This window comes from Lemur catta, chromosome 8 (assembly GCF_020740605.2).
Source record: "Lemur catta isolate mLemCat1 chromosome 8, mLemCat1.pri, whole genome shotgun sequence".
Taxonomy (NCBI): Eukaryota; Metazoa; Chordata; class Mammalia; order Primates; family Lemuridae; genus Lemur; species Lemur catta.
In genome coordinates, this window is record NC_059135.1 from 83,222,639 (window position 1) to 83,245,935 (window position 23,297).

Consider the following 23,297-nt stretch of genomic DNA (forward strand, 5'->3'; position numbering starts at 1 on the left):
TGAGGTGATGCTATAGATATGTGAGTCAAAGGTATTTGAGGGATCCTAGATACACAGAGCTGGAATTATTCAAGGAAAGGTGCTAATGCTCTCAATCTCTGACAGGTTCTCTCTCTGTGAAATTGCATACTCCCCTCTCCCCTCTTCCAGAGGCTGACACAGCAACAGAGAGCCATGCCTTGCTGGAAACATGATCACCGAAAGATGGAGATGGCCAGGAAGGAGTGGATGAGACCCACTCAACACTGGGCACCAGGGTTAATACTCTTTCTGTCCCTCCTCTTCTTTTTGTCTTCTTTTTTTTTAAATCTGATTCTTTTGAATTTTTTTTGTATTTTTTTTTTATTTCAGCCCTTCATGGGGGTACAAAAGCTCAGGTTATATACATTGTCCATGTCCTGCCCATCCCCCTGAGTCAGAGCCTCAAACATGTCCATTCTCCAAACAGTGCGCCTGGCACTCACCACGTAGTCATACCTCCATCCCCTCCCCCCACCACCTCCCCGAGTCAGCACCTTCAAGCATGACCATTCCCCAGATGGTGCGCAACGCACTCGTCATGTAGACATACACCCATCCCCTCCCCCCACCCCCCATCTCAGTCTGATGTCCAATTGGTACCCTTCCCCGATATGCATTTAGGTGATGATCAGGGAAACCAATGTATTCTGTTCTTTTAATTCTTTTTTTATTTCAGCATATTACAGTTGTACAAATGTTTAAGTTACATATGTTGCCTTTGCCCTGCCCAAGCCAGAACTTCCTTTTCTTGGATTGGCTTTTCTCTTTCTTTTTAAATAGCTTTATTGAGATATAATCCACATGCCATACAATCCACCTGTTTGCAGTACACAACTCAACGGTTTTATGCGCAACCATCACCACCAGTGATTTTAGGACATTTTCATCACTTCAAAAATAAACCCAGCACCTTTTACGGATCACTGCCTTACCTGTCTCTCCATCCCCCCAGTCCTGAGCAACCAATAGTCTACTTTCTGTATCTATATATTTGCCTATTCTAGAAGTTTCATGTAAATGAAATCATAAAATATGTGATCTTTTTGTGACTGGCTTCTTTCACTTAGCAAAATGTTTTCAGGGCACTCAAATGTTTGTTTATTTATTTATTTATTCACCATTGCAATGGTAAGATCCAAAGACCCAAGGCTAGCATGTGAGACTAGGGAGGAGGGACCAAGTTATTAATCCTGGATCTTAGGCCAAAATGGAGTTTTGGGAAAAGGTATGAATGTATCTTCACATGGACTAGTTCACCAAGGAATTGCAATAAACTTGGGGAAAAAGATCTATTCTAAGAAAGAGGATCACTTTACCAAAGCACCCCGTGTGTTCACCTAGGACCCAGGTATTAAGTGTCCTGGATCATAGCCCTCCAAATACACCCAGGTACATAAAGCATCACCATTAAGAAAAAATATATACATCTTATTTTGGTAATTTATGTACTTGTTCAATACTTTTTAATGTATCTACTCTTGTATATATATATATATATATATGTCAGTGATGTAAGCATAGTATTTAACCCATATATTCTAATGACTGTGCCTGGAATCAGGCTCCAAGCACACAGGGGCCCTATAGAAACTGTGATAGCAATGATGCTTTATAAGGAATCACACTGGAACAAATGTTCAAAATACTCAACAGAAGGTGAGTACTCCTGCCATGCATACCAGTGAAATTATGACATGTAATAACTGAATATGTTCTCCCTTCCAAGTTTTGATTGATCTGGAAATACACGACTTCATTTACAAACTTTTTCCAACCTTGTTTCCAGGATGACATGCAAATGGAATGCTCACATTCCATAATCTCTGACTTACTTAGTGGTGGGGAGGTAATCAGAAGGTTAGGAAAGAAAGCACTAAGAAAGCGGCATCCACTTACCTGCCTGGCACAACCTGGGGCAGGGCGTCCACTCGCTGAAAGCAGTCACAATACAGTCTCTTTTGCATGGAAGGAAACAGGGGCGCACAGTTTCAGGCCGGGTAGAATCTGGACATCTGTCAATGTAAAGAGACCATGTCAATGCCTCCTGGAAAGGGTAAGTGGTTTAACACAGAATTACAGGATTTTAGAACAGGAAATGTCAAGGCCCTCTTGTTCCTTTTATAGATGAGGGAAGAAAGACCCAGGGAGGTGAAGCTACTTGCCCAAGTGCTCACAGCCAGAGGAGAGGCTGAAGCAGATTTCAGCCCTCTTGACCCAGAGAACAAAATACTTTTCACAAGACCAGAACAACAACAACAAAAAAGTCCCTAAAACTAATGAAAGACAAGTGACAAGAAAGTATCTCACCATCAGCATCAATTCAAATAACATTTTATATTTTTAAAATGAACAAACCATTTTTTTAAAATGTTTTATTCGGGGGTAATATAAAAATTAGTGATAACCTACAAAAGGAAGAGGAAAATAAAAAGCAACATATGGATATATTAGAAAACAAAAATTATTGAAGGTCACTTAAAAATATTATGTCTCTTTGATCATTAACAGAACTCCAAAATATCTAAATAATCGGCAGGTATTTCTAAAAACATGTAGTCTGATGAGTTAGAGTATGCAAGATATTACAGCCTGAAAATAACAAATACACTAACTAGGATTAACTAGAGAAAGATAATTCTGCTGTTTTGCTGATAATTAATTTAATGTCCATACTTGGGAGGAAAGTAATGTAAACAGTCAATGGATCCACAAGCACTTGGAAGAACTAACGTCTCAGAAAATAGCAAGCAAGTTTTTGTGTGTTTGTTTGAATGCTTGTTTTCATGAGTACATAGGGCTAAAAACCACATGTATTATCTTCTACAACAGTGATACACTATGAAGAAAAATAAGAAAGCACTTTGCAGCATATATTTGGTTTTTAAATTGTTCCCTATAAGTTTCTTACAAAGAACAGAGACGCAGTGTATGAAGCTTGACGGCATGAGCCCTGCATCAGATAGCCAGTGCTGAGCTAAGAGTTTTGCCTACATTCTTTCAGTTAGTCCCGTAGCAGATCATCTTCATTCTTAAATGATACACTGAGTACGGAATTGATAAGTAATGGACACAAAGCCACATGGAGACAAAGCACTTGAAAAAAATCATGACAGAAAAGACACCAGCCTAGCAAGTTTAAATAGGTAATAACAGACTTCCAGTAGGACACAATAGAGAAAATGAAGGAGAAAAAATTAACAAGGAAATAATGGACTCATATCACAGAGTTGACAAAGGGAGGACAATTCAGAGTGAAAAAATCCACCGAGTGTATACAAACTGACCAACGTGCACATACAGGGATTGTATATATTTCAAACCCAAAGAAAGAGTGAGAGAAGAAACCAATAACAGTTGGGGCAAAAGGGAAGAAAAATAGGTCATCCAAGAAGAGAGAAGAATCTGACTGACATTAGACCTTTTCATAATTTATAATAAGACATGTAATTATAAAAATGAAAGCATTTTCATAATTTTAACAGTTTAGAAACAAGGCGTAGGCAAAGGGCGGAAGACTGAATTTGGATTTGGAACAAAATGTTCCAAAATGTCACTCTTGCCACAGTAAGGTAAAGACGCAGTGGGTACGGGATGAAAGATGGAAGGGGAAGGAGAGAGGGTGGAGACTTGGCTGTCGTGATTCACCAAAGCAGGTGTTCAGAGAGTTGATCTAAACATAAATGAAATAAGAAACAATATCATTATGAACAGAATTTTTGTTTCCCCCCAAAATTCATAAGTTGGTACCTAACCCCTAATGTAATGACCTTTGGAAGGTAATTAGACTTGAGGTGGAGTGCTCATGAATGTCATTAGTGTCGTATGAGAAGAGACATGAGGGGGCTGGCTTGCTCTCTCTGCTCTCGTGTGTGTGAAGACGCAGCAAGGAGATGTCATCTGCAAACCAGGAAGGGGCCCTCACTAGAATGCAACCATGCAGTCACCCTGATCTGGGACTTCTAACCTTCATCACGGTGAGAAATAAATGTTATTTAAGCCCCTTAGTCTATGGTATTCTTATTATGGCAACTCGAACTAAGACAAAGGTTCTAAGAATGTTAGTCACGAGTATTAATGATAAAGGTTTGAGGTGATGGATATCCCAACCACCCTGATTTGATCAATACATGTTGTATGCCCATATCAGAGCATCACGTGTACCCTACAAATACATACTACTATTATGTGACCATAATAATTATAATTTAAAAATTAATATAAAATAAATAAAATGAAATAGTATTTGTATGTAAAAAATTATTAATATTAATGTGGACGGGCACAGTGGCTCATGCCTGTAATCCCAGGCTCTTTGACAGGCCAAGGTGGGAGGATTGTTTGAGGCCAGAAGTTCAAGAAGACCAGCCTGGGCAACATAGGGAGACCCTATCTCTACAAAGAAAAGAAAAAAAAATAGCTGGGTGTGATGGTGTTCGCCTGTAGTCCTAGTCACACTCAGGAGGCTAAACCAGGAAGAGTTAGTGTAAATGAGCTAAGCTTTATTACTGTCATGGGAGCAAGTCAAGAAATGACTATTTTAAACTGATAAATGCAGAGATATATGAATGATGTGTGAAAAATATACCATTTAGAGTTAGAAGGTAAACACCAGAAAGGGAGAAAGAATAAGAATTCATACTTGTGTTCGTTTGCATCGACATAAAGGTCCAGTGGAGGCAGATAAGAAACCAATAAAGTGTAGGACAGATGGGAGGGGGGAGGAGGGGATGGGTATACACACACCTAATGGGTGAGATGCGCACTGTCTGGTGGATGCTTGAAGCTCTGACTCGGGAGGGGCAAAGGCAATATATGTAACCTAAACATTTGTAGCCCTGTAATATGCTGAAATAAAAAAAAATTAAAAAAAAAAGAAACCAATAAAGTGGTTGACAATGACAATGCAGGAGGAAGGGTGAGTGAGAGCATAAAACTCTCACTGTTTTGCCTATTTATTGTTACAGTAGGTAAACCACGTGAAAACTCACCCAGTCAAAAGGGAGAGAGAGACAGAGAGAGAGTGGCACGCATGAAAACACAGCGACTATTAAAAAGTGGTTGAGTTTGGGAAGTAGGGCAGGGGATGATTGGGAACCAACTGCTCTCCATCATCAATCCCTGTGTATTATATTACTTCTACTATAGAACATGGAATGCTTTGATTAAAAAATTAATTAAAATGAAAACTGTATATACTCACAGAATACATACTCAATAAATTAATTCTTATTAATAGCATTATCATTAAGCATCCTTAATACACACACCCGCACACACACAAGCCATCTATCAAACAGATCAATTATGTGAGCATAACAATAGAAAGAAAGAAGAGCGTCTTTATGAGGATATAGTGTTATTTAAACAAGCTACTCTGGTCAGGAAAATTTATAACATACTTTAGCCAAGATAACAAAAGAAAAAAAAAAAAAAACACTAAAATCATCCCCAAGTCTTTTATTCATACTCTGAGGTCTACTAAAAATAAATTGAACTGTCATTTATTCTAACTGCTCTCCAGTCTCTGCTGCTGGTATGTGTCTGGAAAGGAAAGCACAACCTGAGTGATGGCGACTTCCATGTGCTCAGTGGGCCACGGGCCCCCCTCCCCAACACTCACGCATGCAATCATAAAACAGACTAGGCATATCTGCAGTGCTAGACTTCAGCCTTTCTATAGAGGGTTGCTCATGTGGCAGGAACTTTATCCACTTCAATTAGGAGTAGGTGTTAACCTCCTTAAAGGAACTGATCGTGCCTCCTTTATTGACCCTTTATTAGTATCAGTCACAATAAACTCTCACTGGGAATAATGCCAGCTCCCATGGTATGGCCCCTTTCTCTCTCCCGTTCTTCCCTGATGTCCAGCAGAGAGAAACTGCATCATTCCTCAATGACAAAGGTCAAGCTTAGGTTACAGTGCTTTTATAGAAGCAATGAACTGAGGGCTTTCCTGGAAATGCAAGTGATTTCTGGTCTGATAAAGGCCACACATTCTCTTGCCAGGGAAATTGTCTTTTTGTCATTTCTTCTGCCAAAAAGGTTTATCTTGTCCTCAGGGGTTCAACTTCCTCTTCCTATTTATCCACATGAATTTACCTCTTCATGCATCATCTCATTTCCAATTTCCATAAACGTCCTCTTAGTCTCAAAGATACCGTGTTTGAATATTAGCAACTTACATGCTCCCCTACTTCTAAAAACTATCAGGTTTGTTCTCTGCATCATTGTATTGTCACTGACAAAAAAAGGCTTTGACATTTTTTGTGCTGCTGTTTTGTTGTCAGTGTGTGCACACAAATGCACATGCTGTACACACACTTGTTTTGAATGCTGTGATGGAATTTCATTTTACATTGTGTCTTAAAATTCCGGATCTTAGCTCAGTGTAAATATTTAGTAACAGTAATTGGATGATTGAATAGTATTCCATGCTATTGAAGCCTGAAGACAAACCCTGGAGGTTATTAGGCTTATTTCTCCAGCCATTTCCACAACAAAATTGAAGCCTTGAAACCCAGAGAAGCATAGAGATTCACATTTTAGGCAAGCATATATGGCCCATTGCCTTTAGTCATAATTTAACTTACAGCTTTTCACATAACACTGTGATCCTGGATCGCCAATGCTGTCCATAAAAGGGGAATGCATTCCATTTCAGTACATATATTTTCTGGACTTGCACTGGAATGTTCTATAACTCTCGTCTCTTGGCCACACAGTAGGCTTCAGCTATTTCTAAGCACTGTGCTGAAATGCATCAAATTGAGCTACAAAGACCTGCCATTTTTCAGTTATGCCTCCACAATCAAGATTCTGACACACAATGCTCCATCTCCTTGATCAGCCTTCTGACCCAGGAACAGGCATATTCATCTCACTCAGGTAGATGGGGCAGACCTGCCAACTTTTTAAACATTAAATGTTTAAATGGAGCTATTTATTACTGTATCTCACAAAATGCCAGGTGTTTTCACATTAAAGGTAGAAAGTGCCTTATCAGGAACTTTGAAAGGCTTTGAGTTGTGTGTTCTCAATCTTTATTATTTGTTTTGTACATTGCCACTGAGGGGGAAAAAACTGAATAGTGAAACAAAACCAAACACAGCTCCAAGAATATCCCAACAAGCTCTTACCCTGGTTCAGCTGTGCCCTAGCTAGTTCTCATTTTCTGATATGATCAGCTCTATTACTCGTACAATGGTAACATTCTCACCTATACAATTACATGGAAACCAAAGCACCAACCCACAGATGCAAGAACATGCAGGAAACTCTGTGCATCTCAGTGTGGTGGGTTTAGAGATAAAACACATTATTTTATCCCACCCATTCCATGGAGATCTGCTTCCTCTTCTCTACCCTGACGGTATAGTCTTTCTTTGGGATATTTTCTTCTTCCTTTCCTGTTTCTATTTTTCTACTCCCATCCCACGAATTTCATATGTGACAGGGGATCTTTTCCCATTGGAATGATTTTCACATGATAAAGAACAAAAAGTATATTTTGTGGGCCAAAGCAAAGGGTGCTTTCTATAGCTGATAATCTCACCGGGTGCTTCATTGGACACCAGGAATTATTTTCTTAGCTCAATTAAGCTCATTAACCTCAAGAATTTTAATTAACTTTACTAAAGTCAATGCAGGCTGCTCATGTTTAGAGGGGCTGTTTGGAGACATACAGTAAGAATTAAAACTCGGTTGTTATGTCTCCAGCCTCATTAACAGTGCCTAAAGTAATTAGCAGCACCTGTGTGTGTGTGTGTGTGTGTGTGTGTGTGTGTGTGTGTGTGTGTGTGTGTTAGGGAAAACATCTCTGCCATTGATTTTCCTGTGTTGGTAAACTTTATCAAAACAAAAGGTGTAATATTTTACGTAAATTTTCAAAAAATGCATATTAGTTTACGTATTATGCTTTAAACTACAAACTTCTGGTCCTGTGGTTTTGATTTTCTTTTATTTTGGTCTCAAAAAATCTTTAAGTTAACCTTTGAGAAAGCTGATATGCTCAGAGACCTTTATAAAAATCAGTTATTCGAAGTAATTATGAAGATAAAGGAGGAATTAGATGGCTATTTGAACATATAACTCTTTTTCTACCCAAATAGCCCTTTAAAATGAGATAATTGATTCACTGTGTATTAGTCTCAATTCTAATTCCCCTTTGTTGAGCGATAAATTACATCCATGTCAAGTAGATTTTTCCTATTATGGTTCAGAGCTGAAAAATTTTGTGGAAGGGAGATCAGACTTCAGGCATGCTAAATTTTCTCATCACTATAAATAATAATAGTTTGCTGCATTTTATGTAGACTTTACTCCTACATCTAAGCCATATTTATTTTTATATTGAGCCTAATGTTTCATGCATATTTTTTAAGCAGTTAACAATTTAGGTCACAAAAATAAACATTATCCAGGCTGCAAATGAAAGGAGTTTTATGTTTGCATAACACCTTTATAAAACTTTTTAGGATTTTGCCATAACCTCATGAATTAGGTCACCACCTGAACCAGGTGATGCAAAATGTTATTATCTATATTTGTCTATAACTTCCATATATTTATTGATCTAATCAGTCAATGTGGTGCTATGAGTACCAGGCATGTTGAAAAATCCAACTGACACAAGTTGATGTTCTTTCTGCAAAATATCACAACCAACGTACAGTCAGGTGTTAGAGCAGAAACAACACTTGTGAATTAATAAGAGCAGGTCACATGTATGATCTGTTCATCACTCTTCACGATAGTCCCCTTTACCAAAATTTATCATGGAAGATCAAATATTTTTTCTTGAAGCAAAGATAAATAACAGCTTCTCTTGTTCTGCTCTTCCTATTCAATCCTTGTCAATCTCTATCACTCCCCCCACACCCATGTCTAGTTCATTCATAAATTCCAGAAATGTTTATGGAAAACTGCATGTCAGACACTGTGCTCAAGACTGTATTTGCAGATGATTTTGCAAATACATATGAAGATAACTGTATTTAGAAGAGAGAAGTGAGGTCTTCCTGGCTATGCTTCACTTCAAGTCACAGTTATCTCTATGTGTATTTGCAGAACCATTTGCTCATCAGATATTCCAACACCAGCACTGGGCAGTGTCTGCCCATTGTTTCTGCCATAAGCAGTTCATTTCCCTTGACTGAATTTTTGTGACTTTCCTTACACACAGCCTAAGTGGCTTCCATGGCAGTGTGGATAAGGCCCAGAGCTCTTCACCATGGTGCCCAGAGGAAATTATTGAGGTATTTGAGTTGCTCACGACAGAAACACATGTTATATTGAGTGAAGCAGAAGAGTGAATAAATTTGCCTATTTTTCCAGAAAGGGCAAGGGTGTAGTTACAGGGGATGGGACCAGGCTTGACTCTGCAGAGATTCATCATGACTCCGTTTCTGCTTCCTTCCGAGCATCGGCTTCACTCTCTCCTCTTGCTTTTTCCACCAGACCTGATCAAGTCTTGGCAACTCTAAGCCCATATGCTTAGAGTATCATGAGCAGAAGGGAGAGAGCATTTCATTCTCCCAGCTTCAGAATTCCTAGGGAAGGATTCCAAGTTGCCTAACTTATGACACTAGACCAAAACTTGCACCAGCCCATCCTGGTGACCCACCATCCCTGTGGCTAAGGTGCAGCCTGCAGAAATGGCCACTGGTGATCCCCATGGACAGGCCAGTCTCTGTATACTGCATACAACCCATCTATTTTCTTTTTACAAGCATTCCCATATAAACTTCAGGAAGAGACAGATCTCCTCATTTGGTCTAGAGATGAAACTCCCACAGCTCGCTTGCAGTTGTTCTTGACCCTTCCTGATATGTATATTCTCATATCCCATAACCGTATTTTTCTACTTCCTTTTAAAAGATTTATATCTCCATGTGCAGAGAGTACAGCATGCATGGTATTGTAACCTACTTGAAGGCATGGATTAGTATAATTTAAACGGTTGTATGGATTTATCTGCTCACTCCACTTACCTGTGGAGTCTAACGAGCAGTAAGATACAATCCTATAATTCAAAGTGCAGAAACTACCTTTATGTTGACCTATTCTTTGTGTAATTTGAGAAGACTAAAAATTACTGAGACCAGTTCTAGAAAACTTGTTTGATTATTCAACCACATTTGATGTTTGTGGACATTATTTTTATCCATTAACTAATGTACATATTGTAAATGCACTAGTGATACATATTGTAACTGTGTTTATCTTTATTTGAGACACATGCTTTAGTCTTTAGAACCAAACAACAGCTACAACAGAATCCTCTTACTCTAGCACAGACCCAGGTGCATCAGTTGTTTCACTGATAAATGCTTTCAAATAAAAATACTCAACTATGCAATAATCAAATGCACTTTCAGTAGTAGACAGATAATACCTTTTGGTCATCACTTGTCTGACATGGCTCTTGACACAGAAGACCTTCCGAGTCTGAATGCCCACACCACATGTAGCTTCTCCATTCCAGCCAATGGTTGCATTAAGGGCAGTTATCAATGTGTCTTCAGAACAGGGGCCCCATGGTGATGTCTCCCAGTAAAGCTGCATACAAGAATGTTCATTGCATAAACGATATTCTTGGAGGGCCTGACTAGGGGGACATGGTTTGCCACCTGCAAAAAATAAAATCGAAGAGAATACATAGTTGTTGCTGTTGTTATTGTTGTTCTTGCTTTTGGTATATTTGAATTTAAATTATAAAATTAATTTACACTACGACCCACCTCTGGGGCATGTATCTCTGAGACAAACTCCAAAGAAATCTGCTTTTAGAAAAAAATATTGCTATGCCTATATATAATTAGTCCATGACTTTGAACAGATATTACGTTGAACACAGACACACACACACATGCACTCACACACACACTCTACTTATACACGGTCTTCCTTTTGTAAGTGAAGCATTATTTTTCTCAGAAAGCCATTTTAAGACACCCATCCTGCATCAAGTAGTGCATTTTACTGCAACTTGAGAAATCCAGAAATACCTATTAAAGTTTGGCAGGAGAGAGCCCATCCTTAAACTCTGAAATAATACCTGGCAATGTGCTATCTGCCGGCAGGGAGACCAGACAGATGTGCACGCTTACCCTCTTGGGTGAGTCAGACAATCAAATTTCATTACTGTCCTTTTTTCCCACATTTTTATATCCATGCAAAAAGTGGCATTTATCTAAAGTATTGATCTTTTCCTACTCTTCCACACTATAATGTTTTATTCAGTGGGCCAAATGCCCAAGATTTGTGACCTTGGTTTTGTTATTCTTGATATTTCCCCCCCCCACTTAAATACTACTGACTTTTTTCCCCTTCCAAAAATATAAAAGACAAGTGAGGGAAGTGATTGCACTTTAAGAATATGAAAATCTTCATTTATCTTGACTCTGGCTCCATTTCTCAGGATCAAAGAACAGAATCCTATTTAAAAAGGAGTTCCTCACAGCCAGTGACCACACTGCCCTGCTGTGTTCTAACTGAGCCCTGGGCAGATGGAGACAGGGGAGGCCGTGAAAGAAATGATGTGCACAACTGGGGACAGAGACTTTCACTATAAATGATAGGAACAGCTGTTCCTCTAATTTGTTTTGATGTCACCTGCTTATATTCCCATAGCACTTTTTAGATTCTTCAAAGCCGTCTTCGCAGGTTTCTTGTCCCCCCACCTCCAGAATGCCGGCACGACAGAACAGGAAACCAGGTTTCAGGTAGCTGGCAGATGTTAGTGGCAGTTTCTGGTCAAGAAGCCATGTCTCCTGATTCCTCATTTGGAGCTCTTTTCACCAGATATAGTCTACTTATGTTCACAACTGCACACGCTATCTGAAACTGGATGTGTGTCAACCAAACTCTGCTTTCTTCTTTAAGAAGTATATTAAAAAATAGCATCCATCTGATTGCCCATGCATAGGTACAAGTTAAAGCAATTCATGTGACTATGTGAAACCAGCCCAGAGAAACTAGAGGATTAAAGAAAACAAGTATGCATGGAAATGAAACTGTTAAGTTGGATTCAGGAAATAGAGATATCCCCTATGTGTGGCTACTTTTGTAATATAAACTTCTCCATCACCTATGGGGGAAAAATGACAGTAATTGAGCTATTGAATACACAGTTGAAAGCTTTTCTGTTACTCACCTTCTCCAGCCAATGCCAAGATAGTTCTTGACCTGGTCTGTTTCCCATCTGAGTTTTTACTTGAACAGGACTGGGAGCAGGATGACCATTCTGTCCACTCGCTCACCACACAATCCATTCGGCAGGGAATTTCACAAACCATCCGTTCAGGAGGAGGAGGTATTGGGCAGAGACTCCCTGAGACATCCTCTCCTGTAATCAACCAGATCAAGACAGATGCTGATTAATGCATAATCGAGGCCAGTCCAAGGAACATTTAGATTCATTGCTTTCTCTATTATTTCAGGTTAGCTTAGAAGACTTCACCGGGTGTCTAAACCAATAAAGTACAAAAAAAAAAAAATGATGGTTTCTTCATCCATTCATAATATTTCTGGCAAGAAAAACTGCCAGAGAATAATTTGGCATTTAGAAAGGTAGATACTATAGCAAAACTCTCAACTGCCATCCTTCACAGGGACAAAGTTGGCTTCTTCCAGGAACCATTTAGCCATGGCTGGTTGGATACAGTCATGATCAACATGTTTTCGACAGCCATATGTAACAAGTATATATTGTATGTAGTAGGCCAGAAAAACACAACTTATGTTGAACATTCTAATCTACCCTGTAAAGAAGGATTTTCTTCATTCTAATTTTCTTTTGGGTGCATTCACCTCCCTTAAATGGCATCATCACATGATGACTCTATTGTTTGCTTTGTGCATAGTGGTAAATAATTGAAAACTAAAATTGAAATGGGCCTGTGGCCAAAATTGGGTAATACATTGACATAAAATTTGGCATCTAGTCTGAAGTTCCCTATAATACATTTATTATTCTCCCTTTGAAGAGTCTAATGAAATACTGAGCCAAAAAATAATTATACTCAAAAATATGGCACAAAGATACACATATATCAAGATTCCTAATTTTGCTCTTGCCCTAGAGCCTTTCTATAAATACTGTTTATAATCATTTGATATCATATCAAAGTACAAGATTTTTCAAAAAGAAAAATCTATAAAAGAATGGGGGTTGGGGTTTTACAATTAACAGATGTAAAGACTAAAGAGATCATTTCAAAGTTACTTCTCCAAATCTCAAATGATTACAATTATTTTTTAAAACTCTCAAGTTATTTATTTGATATTTTTATAATTCAAATATTCTCCTTGATAGATAATAATTCAACTCTTACTATTCCCTCCATTCACAGTCTGCTCATAAAATCAGAGGACAGAAAGAAGAACGACACTATTTGTTGTTTGAAATAACAACGTAAAATGTGGAATGGCAGCGACAGCAGAGAAGCAGTTCTGTCTGTATGACTTTATGGCTTTGGAATTCTCCTGTCATGAGCTGGCTGACACAAAAAATAACTGCAAGGGGACTAGTATTTATTAAGCATTGCCTTTGTGCCCGGCACCGTGTTTTGCATACATTACTCAGGCTTAGCATATGGTATTGAGTCCTCATATGAAACTCTCAATGGCAGATGTGATCCATCTCTTCTCAGAGACTAGGAGTCAGAGGCTTAGAGGAAAAGCTTGCTCATGGTCACACAGGTCTGAACTGGGGATCAAATCCAAATTTTCTGACCCTAAAACATCTGCTTTTCCCATTAACCATGCTGTATCTAATTCCATGGAGTTGGATATTCTTCTGAAGAAGTAAATAAAACAAGCTGACAGTCAGCAAGACTGCCTGAAGGAGAAGATAGTGCATGGCTAATATCTGCATTCATATTTGTAAATGAGGCCAGGCTCATTGCCCTTGAGGTACAAATAAAACTTTTCAAGCATATTATGAGAAGTAATAGAGGTTCTAGCAGATAAGCAAACTGAAAGACCAGTTCCAATCATTCTCTTTTCAGTTCCAATCTATTTGCAGGTTGAGTCCACACTGTGTATACACACAGACATGTGTGTACACACACACACACACACACACACACACACACACACACACACACACATATACACACACGCAATACAGCTACAGGCTAGCACTTTTCCAAGTACAGAAGCAGGCAGGCCAAACAAAATGCCCAACTTACATTCAAACAAAATTTAATTTCCACACTTGTGAATATTATTAGCATAATTATTGCACAAAACATTTTAAAGCAATGTCTTGCAAAGAATATTTTGAGGAATAAGATATTCATGGGAGTCTTATGAATAAAAGTAGGGGCAAGTTGAGTAGTGCTAGGTTAAAAAGAGTAAAACTGGTCTCATTACTGAAGAACTCTTCAGAGCATTGAAGATGCCAATATATACTGTAAATTTCCTAGGAGAGAAATGTGATATGGTGCTTTTCAGCCTTTTTTGATCAAGGGCCATCCTTTCTGAGGAGCATCTCACTCCCAGAAATGGTATTTTTATGAGTATGCTTTCAGAAAACCCTGTCTTAAAGAATTATAAAATTATCAAATACTACTACTTGATAATCACATACTATGTCCAACTCATATGATGGAATAAAAATAGATGAGGTTACTATTATTTATTGCCCTAGACCTCATGATTAATGATAGATATGAGCTATTAAAACATAAAAATAAAATCAAGTCCAAAAGTAAATGTTAAGTTTCAACTGTGTGATTTGAACGGAAAATACTGTAGTAGTTCAGGGAAGAGAAGGATCTCTGGGGGTATGGCATGGTACCTTTCAACAAAGGGAAAGAGAAAGACTGAAAATTGGTGGCAGTGATGGAGGGGACTTCAGGCAATGGAAGGGTCAACAAAGGAATATGGAGGAAAGTACAAGGTTTTTAGAAGACAATACTGAAGATGTATGAGAAGAGAAAGCCCATGTTGAAAGAGTTATTTGACGTCAAATTCTGAATGATCTAGATTGGCACACAAGTTTTGTTATATTTCTGCCTTCCTTAAATTCCCAGTTGCTCTCATTTTCCATGACTCAGATTTAACATCCTCCCCATCACCACACATTCAGTGCCCTCAGTAACCATTTCAGGTGTCTGAGTACTTTTTAAAACCTAAGCTTTCATATAAACTGATACTCTTATTTCCTCAGTGCAGTTAAACGTCAATATTCCCACCAACATTTTTATAGCTTGTCTATATAGGCTAATTCAGCAAAGTGAGCAAACAGTTCAGACATTCTTTAGGGAAACCAAACTAATACTCACAAGAAGATCCTGCAATTTTGGGGTGAGCTACTTTATAAAAAATCTTGCAAAAGAAAAGCTGTACAATGGGATCCTAGCCACAAGGTGTCCTGATCAGGCAAGATTAAGTTTCTTAAGATCCTAGCCACCAACACTTACCCTCTTGAGGGTATCACTTAACTTCTTTGAACCTCAGTTATCTCATTTGCAATAATGAAATAATAACATTTACATTTCAGAGATATTCAGAGGATTCAAAATAATTTATGCAACATTCATATGAAGGTATCTAACATATAGCAGGCTCTCAGTATACAGGAACCCTAAAAAATGATGTTTGCAAAGACATATACAGCAAAAGACTAATAGCCTTCTTCATCTCAAAAATCTAGATATTTATGTCATAGCCATGGATAGTGCCGGTGTTACATTAATATTTGTTTACAAGCAGCCTCACAGATTGGTTCACATAAAATATAAAGAATATTTATCATTATACAGACCATTTTATTGATATGGTTGGCTAGTCTAAACCATTTCATAGCCAAAAATAAAGCATTTGAGCCTGAATAACCTCATATGCCCATCTCCATTGGTATAATTATCTTCCCACTGCACAGACAGAATGCATCTCAAAAGAGGGGCATTTATGTTTTCCTGTTTTTATTTTTTTGGATGGATTAATGAGACCAACTGAAATTTCAGGCAAGCATGAAAAATAAAACAGGACGTGGTATAGAAACTTAGCCATTAAAAGTGATTTTCACAAGCTCTGATAATCTAATGTCATAATAAAATAGATTATATTTAAGAGGGAAATTGAATTTATCTTTTTAGAAGACTCTGCAACATTGCTCCCAGCCCTCACCAGCTTTCTTAGGATCAGTCAGGGCAAACTCTGTGTTCTCTCCTTGTGAAGATTCATTTAAACTGGTTGGGATTCTGGAAACATGGAACATGTTGCTGCTTTGACCACGTCACTTAGTATTTGTTTAAATAGTTTTATATGGTGAAAGTCACCTAACATAAAGTCAACCAAAGTAAACACTTCCATGCCATTTAGTACACTATGATGAACAACTACCCCCTCACTCTAGTTACAACATATTTTAATCATGCCAAATTAAAGCCCTGAACCCATTTAAACATATATCCCTGTTACATCTTCCTCTCGGCCTCTGTAAACCACCAATTTATGTACTGTCTCTATGGATTTATTTATTTATTCTGAATATTTCATATAAATGGAAACATACAATTTGTGACCTTTTGTGTCTAGCTTCTTTAGCTTAGCATAATATTTTGAAGGTTCATCCACACTGAAGCATGTTTCAGTACTTCATTCAGTTTTATGACTGGATAATATTCCATTGTACGTACACACCAGAATTTGTTTGTTTATCTGTGGATGGACATTGGGGCTGTTTCCATATTTTTGTTATTATGGATAGCGCTGTTATGAACATGCTTATACATGTACTTGTTTGAGTATCTGTTTTCAATTATTTTGAGTATATACCTAGGAGTGGAATTTGGAGTCATATTCATCACTGGATTTTGTTTGCTTGTGATTCTGGGGACTGTGGCACAGACAGCCAAATGACAAGGTCCAGGCTACAGTTCACACTATGATTCTAACAGCTCCCCATTCCCAGCTAAAACGAAATATACTTAGGACAAAGATTCTTGAACTTACACTCAAGATTCTTTAAGAATGTTTCTTTTTCCAGTTCAAATATATATACTACTTAAAAATATAGTATAAATGGCTCATGACAGAGTCTCCGTGGCCACTGGTCAAACAACTATATAAATTTAACATTGATAAAATTATCAGAGATTAAGCTTAATATATCAAACTAATATTTAATCCATACATATGCTATTTTCTATATCCTGTGGCACTGTTTGTTTTTGACCTCTAAATAACTAGAATTTAGTATTATGAGCTACCATATATCTCTTATAACAAGGAACAAACAACATAATCCATAATTTTTAGTTTCTGACACTAGACTACAGATGTTCAAAAAGAGAAAAGAAAAAAATAAAGATATGGTCAAAATACAAAGAGAAAGAAAGAAAAACCCAGACATCCACAAATCTACAATACTATCTGAAAAGTAGACCAATACTTTGTTATGACAGAAACTTCAAAGTACTTTAATCTTCCAAAAATAATGCATACTGGGTCCTTTATTGATATTTCCTCTTGTATACTATTACACTATCTATGGAAAATAATGAAACAGTTATTGAAAATACTCTACATGTCATAAAATTTTATGTCCTATTTAAATCTCAGAAAAGAATGCCAATAAATGTTGATTAAATGCTTGCCGACAGCTGAGTAAGATGTCAACAGACAGTACATTGCAAATTTAGTGGAATTCATATGCATCAATTCTATTTTTTAAAATCTAAATATTACCTCCTCAAATGCAAGTATCCCCTGGCCACTTCTGGACTGAGAGCCTAATAAGCTAAGAAAATGTTTATATTTTAAACCAAAACCAATAAAATATGATACAAAAGCTAAGGGCAAAACAGAAGCTATTTGCAACAGTCTAATATTACCAACAATACAATTAATGTCTCTGCTTGCTAATGTCAGAATTTGAAGCTTATTTGTCCATTTAGGTTACACATATAGGAAGACAAAGAAACTTGATGTTAAGTATTATATTAATAATAACAAAAGAAATATCAACAACTGCAATAAAATAATGACATCATCTGATATTTGGGAAAGCTTACAGTGGGCTAGACTCTAGCTAACCACATTACATGTAGTGTTTTATTGAACATTCATATCAACATCATTAGTTTGGCACCATAGGTATGCCTGAGGCAGGAAGAGCTTAAAAAATGTGCTGGAAGTTTACTTACACAGCTCCTGTCAAAACTCCACCTAGCAAACATATCTGTAAGATGTTACAAGCTACATTCTTATCCATTATGGGTTGTGTTGCTTATTGGTTTGTATCTTACATATGTCTTTCTCTTTACATTACTTTTAGCTAATACCAAACCACAAAGAAGGGACTCTATACAATTCATTGTCAGCTCCTCAGTAAATCTAGCATTGGAGGGAGAAAGCCCAAAAGAGTGGGTGCCTTTATTATCTTGGAACTACATCATGGGATGAGGCAGAATTGGACAATGCTCCACAAAAATAGAACAGATAAGCAGTTTAAAAACAGTTCAAAATGGAGAGATGGAGGGGACAGATAGAATGTAAGGCCAAATAGGGAAAGAGCAAATGAGAGACATTCAGCAAAAACAGTACAATGTATGATGAGATAAGTGACACAAACACTGGCAAAATATAATAATGATACAAAGATGCTCACCAAGTGACAAACAATGAAATTCCATGAGCTGATAAAAGAAAAGATAGACCACAAGAGCAAAAGCTAAAATGAACATGGTAGGAAAACCCATAAGAAACTCTAAAAATAAAATACTTTAGGTAACAAATAATAACGCCTGAAAAAAAAGAAAACAATATTTCCAAGATAAACATGTTTATGAAGGCCAGAAGTTAGAATAAATTGCATTTATGTGCAGATGAGCTGTTTGTTTCAGAAGCTTGTTTAACTGAACATCTATCTCATGTTCCTCAGCATAGGATAATACAATATTAGTAACTAACACTTTGGTCACCTAGAATGTATCCAGCACAATATTGTTACAGTGTTAGCTCACTGAACTCTCAAAGCATTAATAACAGTAAACACGTACATAACACCTAGTAGATATCAGTTTCTTCTCCAAGTAAATTACCTGTATCAATTCCTTTATACTTTACAATAGTTCTATGAGGTGGGAACTATCATTATGGTCACTTTGTAGATGAAGATACTGAGTCTTGGATAAGTTAAATAACTTGTGCAAGGATAAACACAAGTAAGGTGGAGCTTGGATTTGGACATGGGCAACCTAACTCCAGAGCTGTTTCCTAATCACGATCCTCTATCCTCTATTGATACTCATGTCTTCTTTCTCAGGACAGCTGCTGTACCTGGCTACATAAGGCTAAATCTAGCGGAAAGTCAAATAACTGTAAGTATTTTCACACCTTTAGTGCACAACTACTGTATACTACATATTACTCAGGGTGAGAGGAGATGCAAAAGAACAGAAACAGACTGTGATTTCAGAGCAAACTATAGTTGCTGAAAAAGAAAGAATCATGTAAAATTTAACAAAATGTCTTACTGCTGAAATGTCACATTTCCCTAGGTCCAGTCACACATGCCAGGGGGAAGTAACCACTATTTTATGTGTGTGTAAAAAGTCTGAAATTACTTACTATGACTTGAGTGTGGAAAAAAATAATATTATTCCTAAATATGACATCAACGTGGTCACAAGCCCTAATTTCAGCTTGGTAGTTGGGGGGGATGAGAGTGGTGTAAGAAGGTATCCATTTAAGGTATTAATAATTTAGCATCACATGATAAAACTAAATCTTTTCAGAGTTAGTGTCAGTTTGTCAATGTTTCTCCCCTCTCCTCTTTCTTTCTCTTTGGGCAACAGCTGAGAGTCAGACAAACATATATATATCAATGCTGCATACTCTCTTGTGAATTTTGCTGGTTCTAACTGAGCTATTTCCATCAACTTGGACTTTGTGTGTCATTACCCAGTGTCTGAAGGTACACTAGTCTCCACTGCTAATATCCAGAGTCCATGACACAGTTTATACTTTTCTGGTCCACATACTTTATATTCATCTATACCTGACTCCAAGCCAGTTCGTTTCCAGGGGTAATCAACACCTCCACGTCTCACACAAGGGCATATATATAGTGCAATAGCAGTATTGCCTCCACATCATAAATGGGCCTAGGAAACTTGGTTGTGAGGGTGGGTAGCAGCTAGCTCAGGCCCAAGCTGTGCCTAAAGACAGTACACCATTTTCTCTGCCGTCCATTTTCCTTTAACCTACCTAAATGTCCATAGTTTTCATTTTCTCAGCCCAGTATTTCACCTGGAGAATATGAGTGGAAGCCAGGGACCCTCACCAACTGCTCTCTTTTTTACATCCTCCCCAATCTCCTCTCTTCTGACCCAGGAAGCTGGCCAAGGTCGGATCCTGGCTTAGGCTAACACTCTAGACTTCGAGTCCTTTGCCCTTCCTTCTTGATATTTGAAGGAAGCTATTTACAAAGCCCTTTTCTCCTATATGCCTGGCTCTTGCATATAAATGCCTGCTTTTCAGGGTTATTATCTCTGACATGAGCTTCAACTTTCCATTTTGTGGCACTGACTCTTTTTTGTTTATATTTGAGGTGTATAATAATCTTAATTTTTTCAGAAACAGTAAATGCCTCCGAAATCAACAAGGGGAGGGGGTCTTGTCCAAGAAGGCATAGGAGAGAAAAGCACACTGATAATATCTCAAAATATGATCTGATGACTTCTACTTAATGTGGAAACTTGGTTGCTCATGAGAGTTTTACAAAGAGACTCTGTATAATTTTAAAAAGATGAATCCAGAATAATAATAAAGGAATAAATAAGTGACCTTTGTAATGTAGGAAGTGCTACTTCAAAAGAGAAATCTTGGAGCAAATAAATAGTACATTATAACAGAATATTTGATGAGGAGATCTGGATTTCAGTTCTACCTTTGACACCTATCAAAATGTGACCCTGGAAAATTGTTAAGCTTCTTTAGGTTTAAGATACCTACAACAGGTGAGAGGAGCGGCAGTAGTATGATCCCTGACTATATTATTGGTACTGATGACAGATCAAAGAGGCTAATGTAAAATAATATTTAGAAAATTGCAAGTACCATTTATATATAATGTGGCTTTGTATTATTGGTGAAAATGGGGATAAAGGACATTCTAAATAGAAAAATGATTGGGGTCAAAGATACTATCTGTCTTCTCCACACTAGTTTTGTCTTAGATAGAAAAATATAAGAGGAACTGAAAGGATTATGAAGTCAGAAATAATATTACTCATTTCATCGAGCTATGTAGCTACCCGGCTAGCTATGCAGAAAAGGATTTTGGCCAGCTTGAATAAGAGGTATAACTTTACAAAGTACCTCAACTGATCTAGAAGTTTCTTAAATATTTGAAAATTCATACTTTTAAGTTAGACTGGGTAAGTCAATAAACTGATAACACACCACTAAAGAATAATCATTTGTCTTTGTCATTAACCTTCAGAAACATCATTTTTATTCAACAATAGGAAATGTATCATAGTTTATTTAACTACTTCACTATAATTGCACAATTAAGATGTTTTCAATTTCCCTGTGATCAATAGCACTACAAAGAATATTCTTGACCATATCATTGATTACTTTCCTAAGAATAAATTTCTAGAAATGAAAAAACAGTCAAGGGATACAAACTTCTTTAAGGTTCTTGGTAGAAAAAAAGTTGCCAGTTGGCTTTTTTTCCCACATTGTCATTGCCAGTAGCTTTTTAATTTACATACAATAAAATTTACTGTTTGCGTTATATAGTTCTACAGTTTCTGACAAATTCAGACAAATCATGACACAGGACAATTCTGTCACCCCAAAAAATTCCCTTGTGCTGCCCCACTGTAGTCAATCCAGTTGTGACCACTGCCCCAGTTGTGACCACTGAGCTGTTCTCTGTCCCTATAGCTTTGCTTTTCTCCCCTCAGAGTGTCACATATATAATATTATACAGTCTGTATCCTTTTGGGTCTTACTTCTTTCACTTAACAAAATGCACTTTAGGTTAGTCCATGTTGATGTCTCTATGAATAATTCATTCCTTTTGTTGCTGAGAAATGTTGCATCCTATGGATGTTTATGGATGCATTTTGTTTATCCATTCTCCTGCTGAAGGACATTTGGGTTGTTTCCAGGTTTTGGTGATTATGCATAAAGCTGCTCAACAGGCTTTTGTGTGAATATAAGTTTTCATTTCTCTTGGGTAAATAATTAAGAGTGAAATTGCTGTGTCATATGGTAAGTGTAGCTTTTATAAGAACTGCCAAACTGTTTTCCAGACTGTATTATTTTGCCTTTCCATGAGCAACATATGAAAGTTCCAGTTAGTTGTTCTGCATCCTTACCAGCACTTGGTATAACCAGCTTATTTTTGTTTTTTTATTGAATTTTTGTCCTTTATTGAAATTTTGTCATTCTTATAGGTGTTCAGTGATATTACACTGTATTTTTAATTTGCATTTTCTTGATGAGTAATGACGTTGAGCATCTTTCCATGTGCCTATTTGCCATCTGTATGGATTTTTGGCAAAGGATCTTTTCAAATCTTTGGCTTATTGTTTTTCATTGAGATGTTTTTTTTTTCATTTTTGAGTTTTGAAAGTTCTTTATATGTTCTAGAAAGAAATTCTTTGTCACATGTGATTTGGAAATGTATTTTCACAGTCTGTAGTTTTTCTTTTCATTTTCTTAACAGTATTTTCTGCAGAGCAAAAATCTTAATTTCAATAAATTTTTCCTTTATGGGTTGAACTTCGGTACCCTATTCAGTTTGCTTTAAAAAGGACAAAGATTCCAGGAAGGAACAGAAAATACATTCCTTGGACCCCAAAAAGTTGAAATTTATTAGGACATAGAATTTTATAATTTTCAATAATACAGTGAATTCTCCAAACAGTGTGTCCTAGTGTATGCAACCAACACTAGTTTTGCACATGTGGTTCTCAAGCACAGTTTTTCCATGGCAAATATTCACTGGTATAATAATTGAGAGTCCAGTATTATAAGATTCTGACAACTTATATGATGCAATTCAAATCATCTCCTGGCTAAAACACTTACGTAGTATCCATATGGTATAATGTACTATCTATGAAGATGAGATGTGTCTTTTATAATATAGCATCAGTCATCTCGCACGATGTCAGCCACATAGTAGGTCCCAGAAATTTTGAATGAAGGAGTAAGTGAGAAGTAAAAGGAAAGATATTTAGTCTACTAAGGTAATAAACCATCTTATGCTTTCATAGTATCACCTCCCCTAATCCTTACAG

The 23,297-nt window shown here is 37.2% G+C and overlaps 1 protein-coding gene across 1 annotated transcript in view; it reads right to left on the reverse strand.

The window, feature by feature from the left end:
• Positions 1-23,297, reverse strand: part of THSD7B (thrombospondin type 1 domain containing 7B) — a 718,374-nt gene that overhangs the window by 390,430 nt on the left and 304,647 nt on the right. Inside the window, exons 7-9 of the mRNA XM_045559264.1 lie at positions 12,176-12,367; positions 10,415-10,649; positions 1,918-2,033 (exon numbers count right to left, since the gene is read on the reverse strand). Coding sequence (XP_045415220.1) covers positions 1,918-2,033; positions 10,415-10,649; positions 12,176-12,367 — 543 coding nt within the window. The remainder of the gene's footprint in view (positions 1-1,917; positions 2,034-10,414; positions 10,650-12,175; positions 12,368-23,297) is intronic.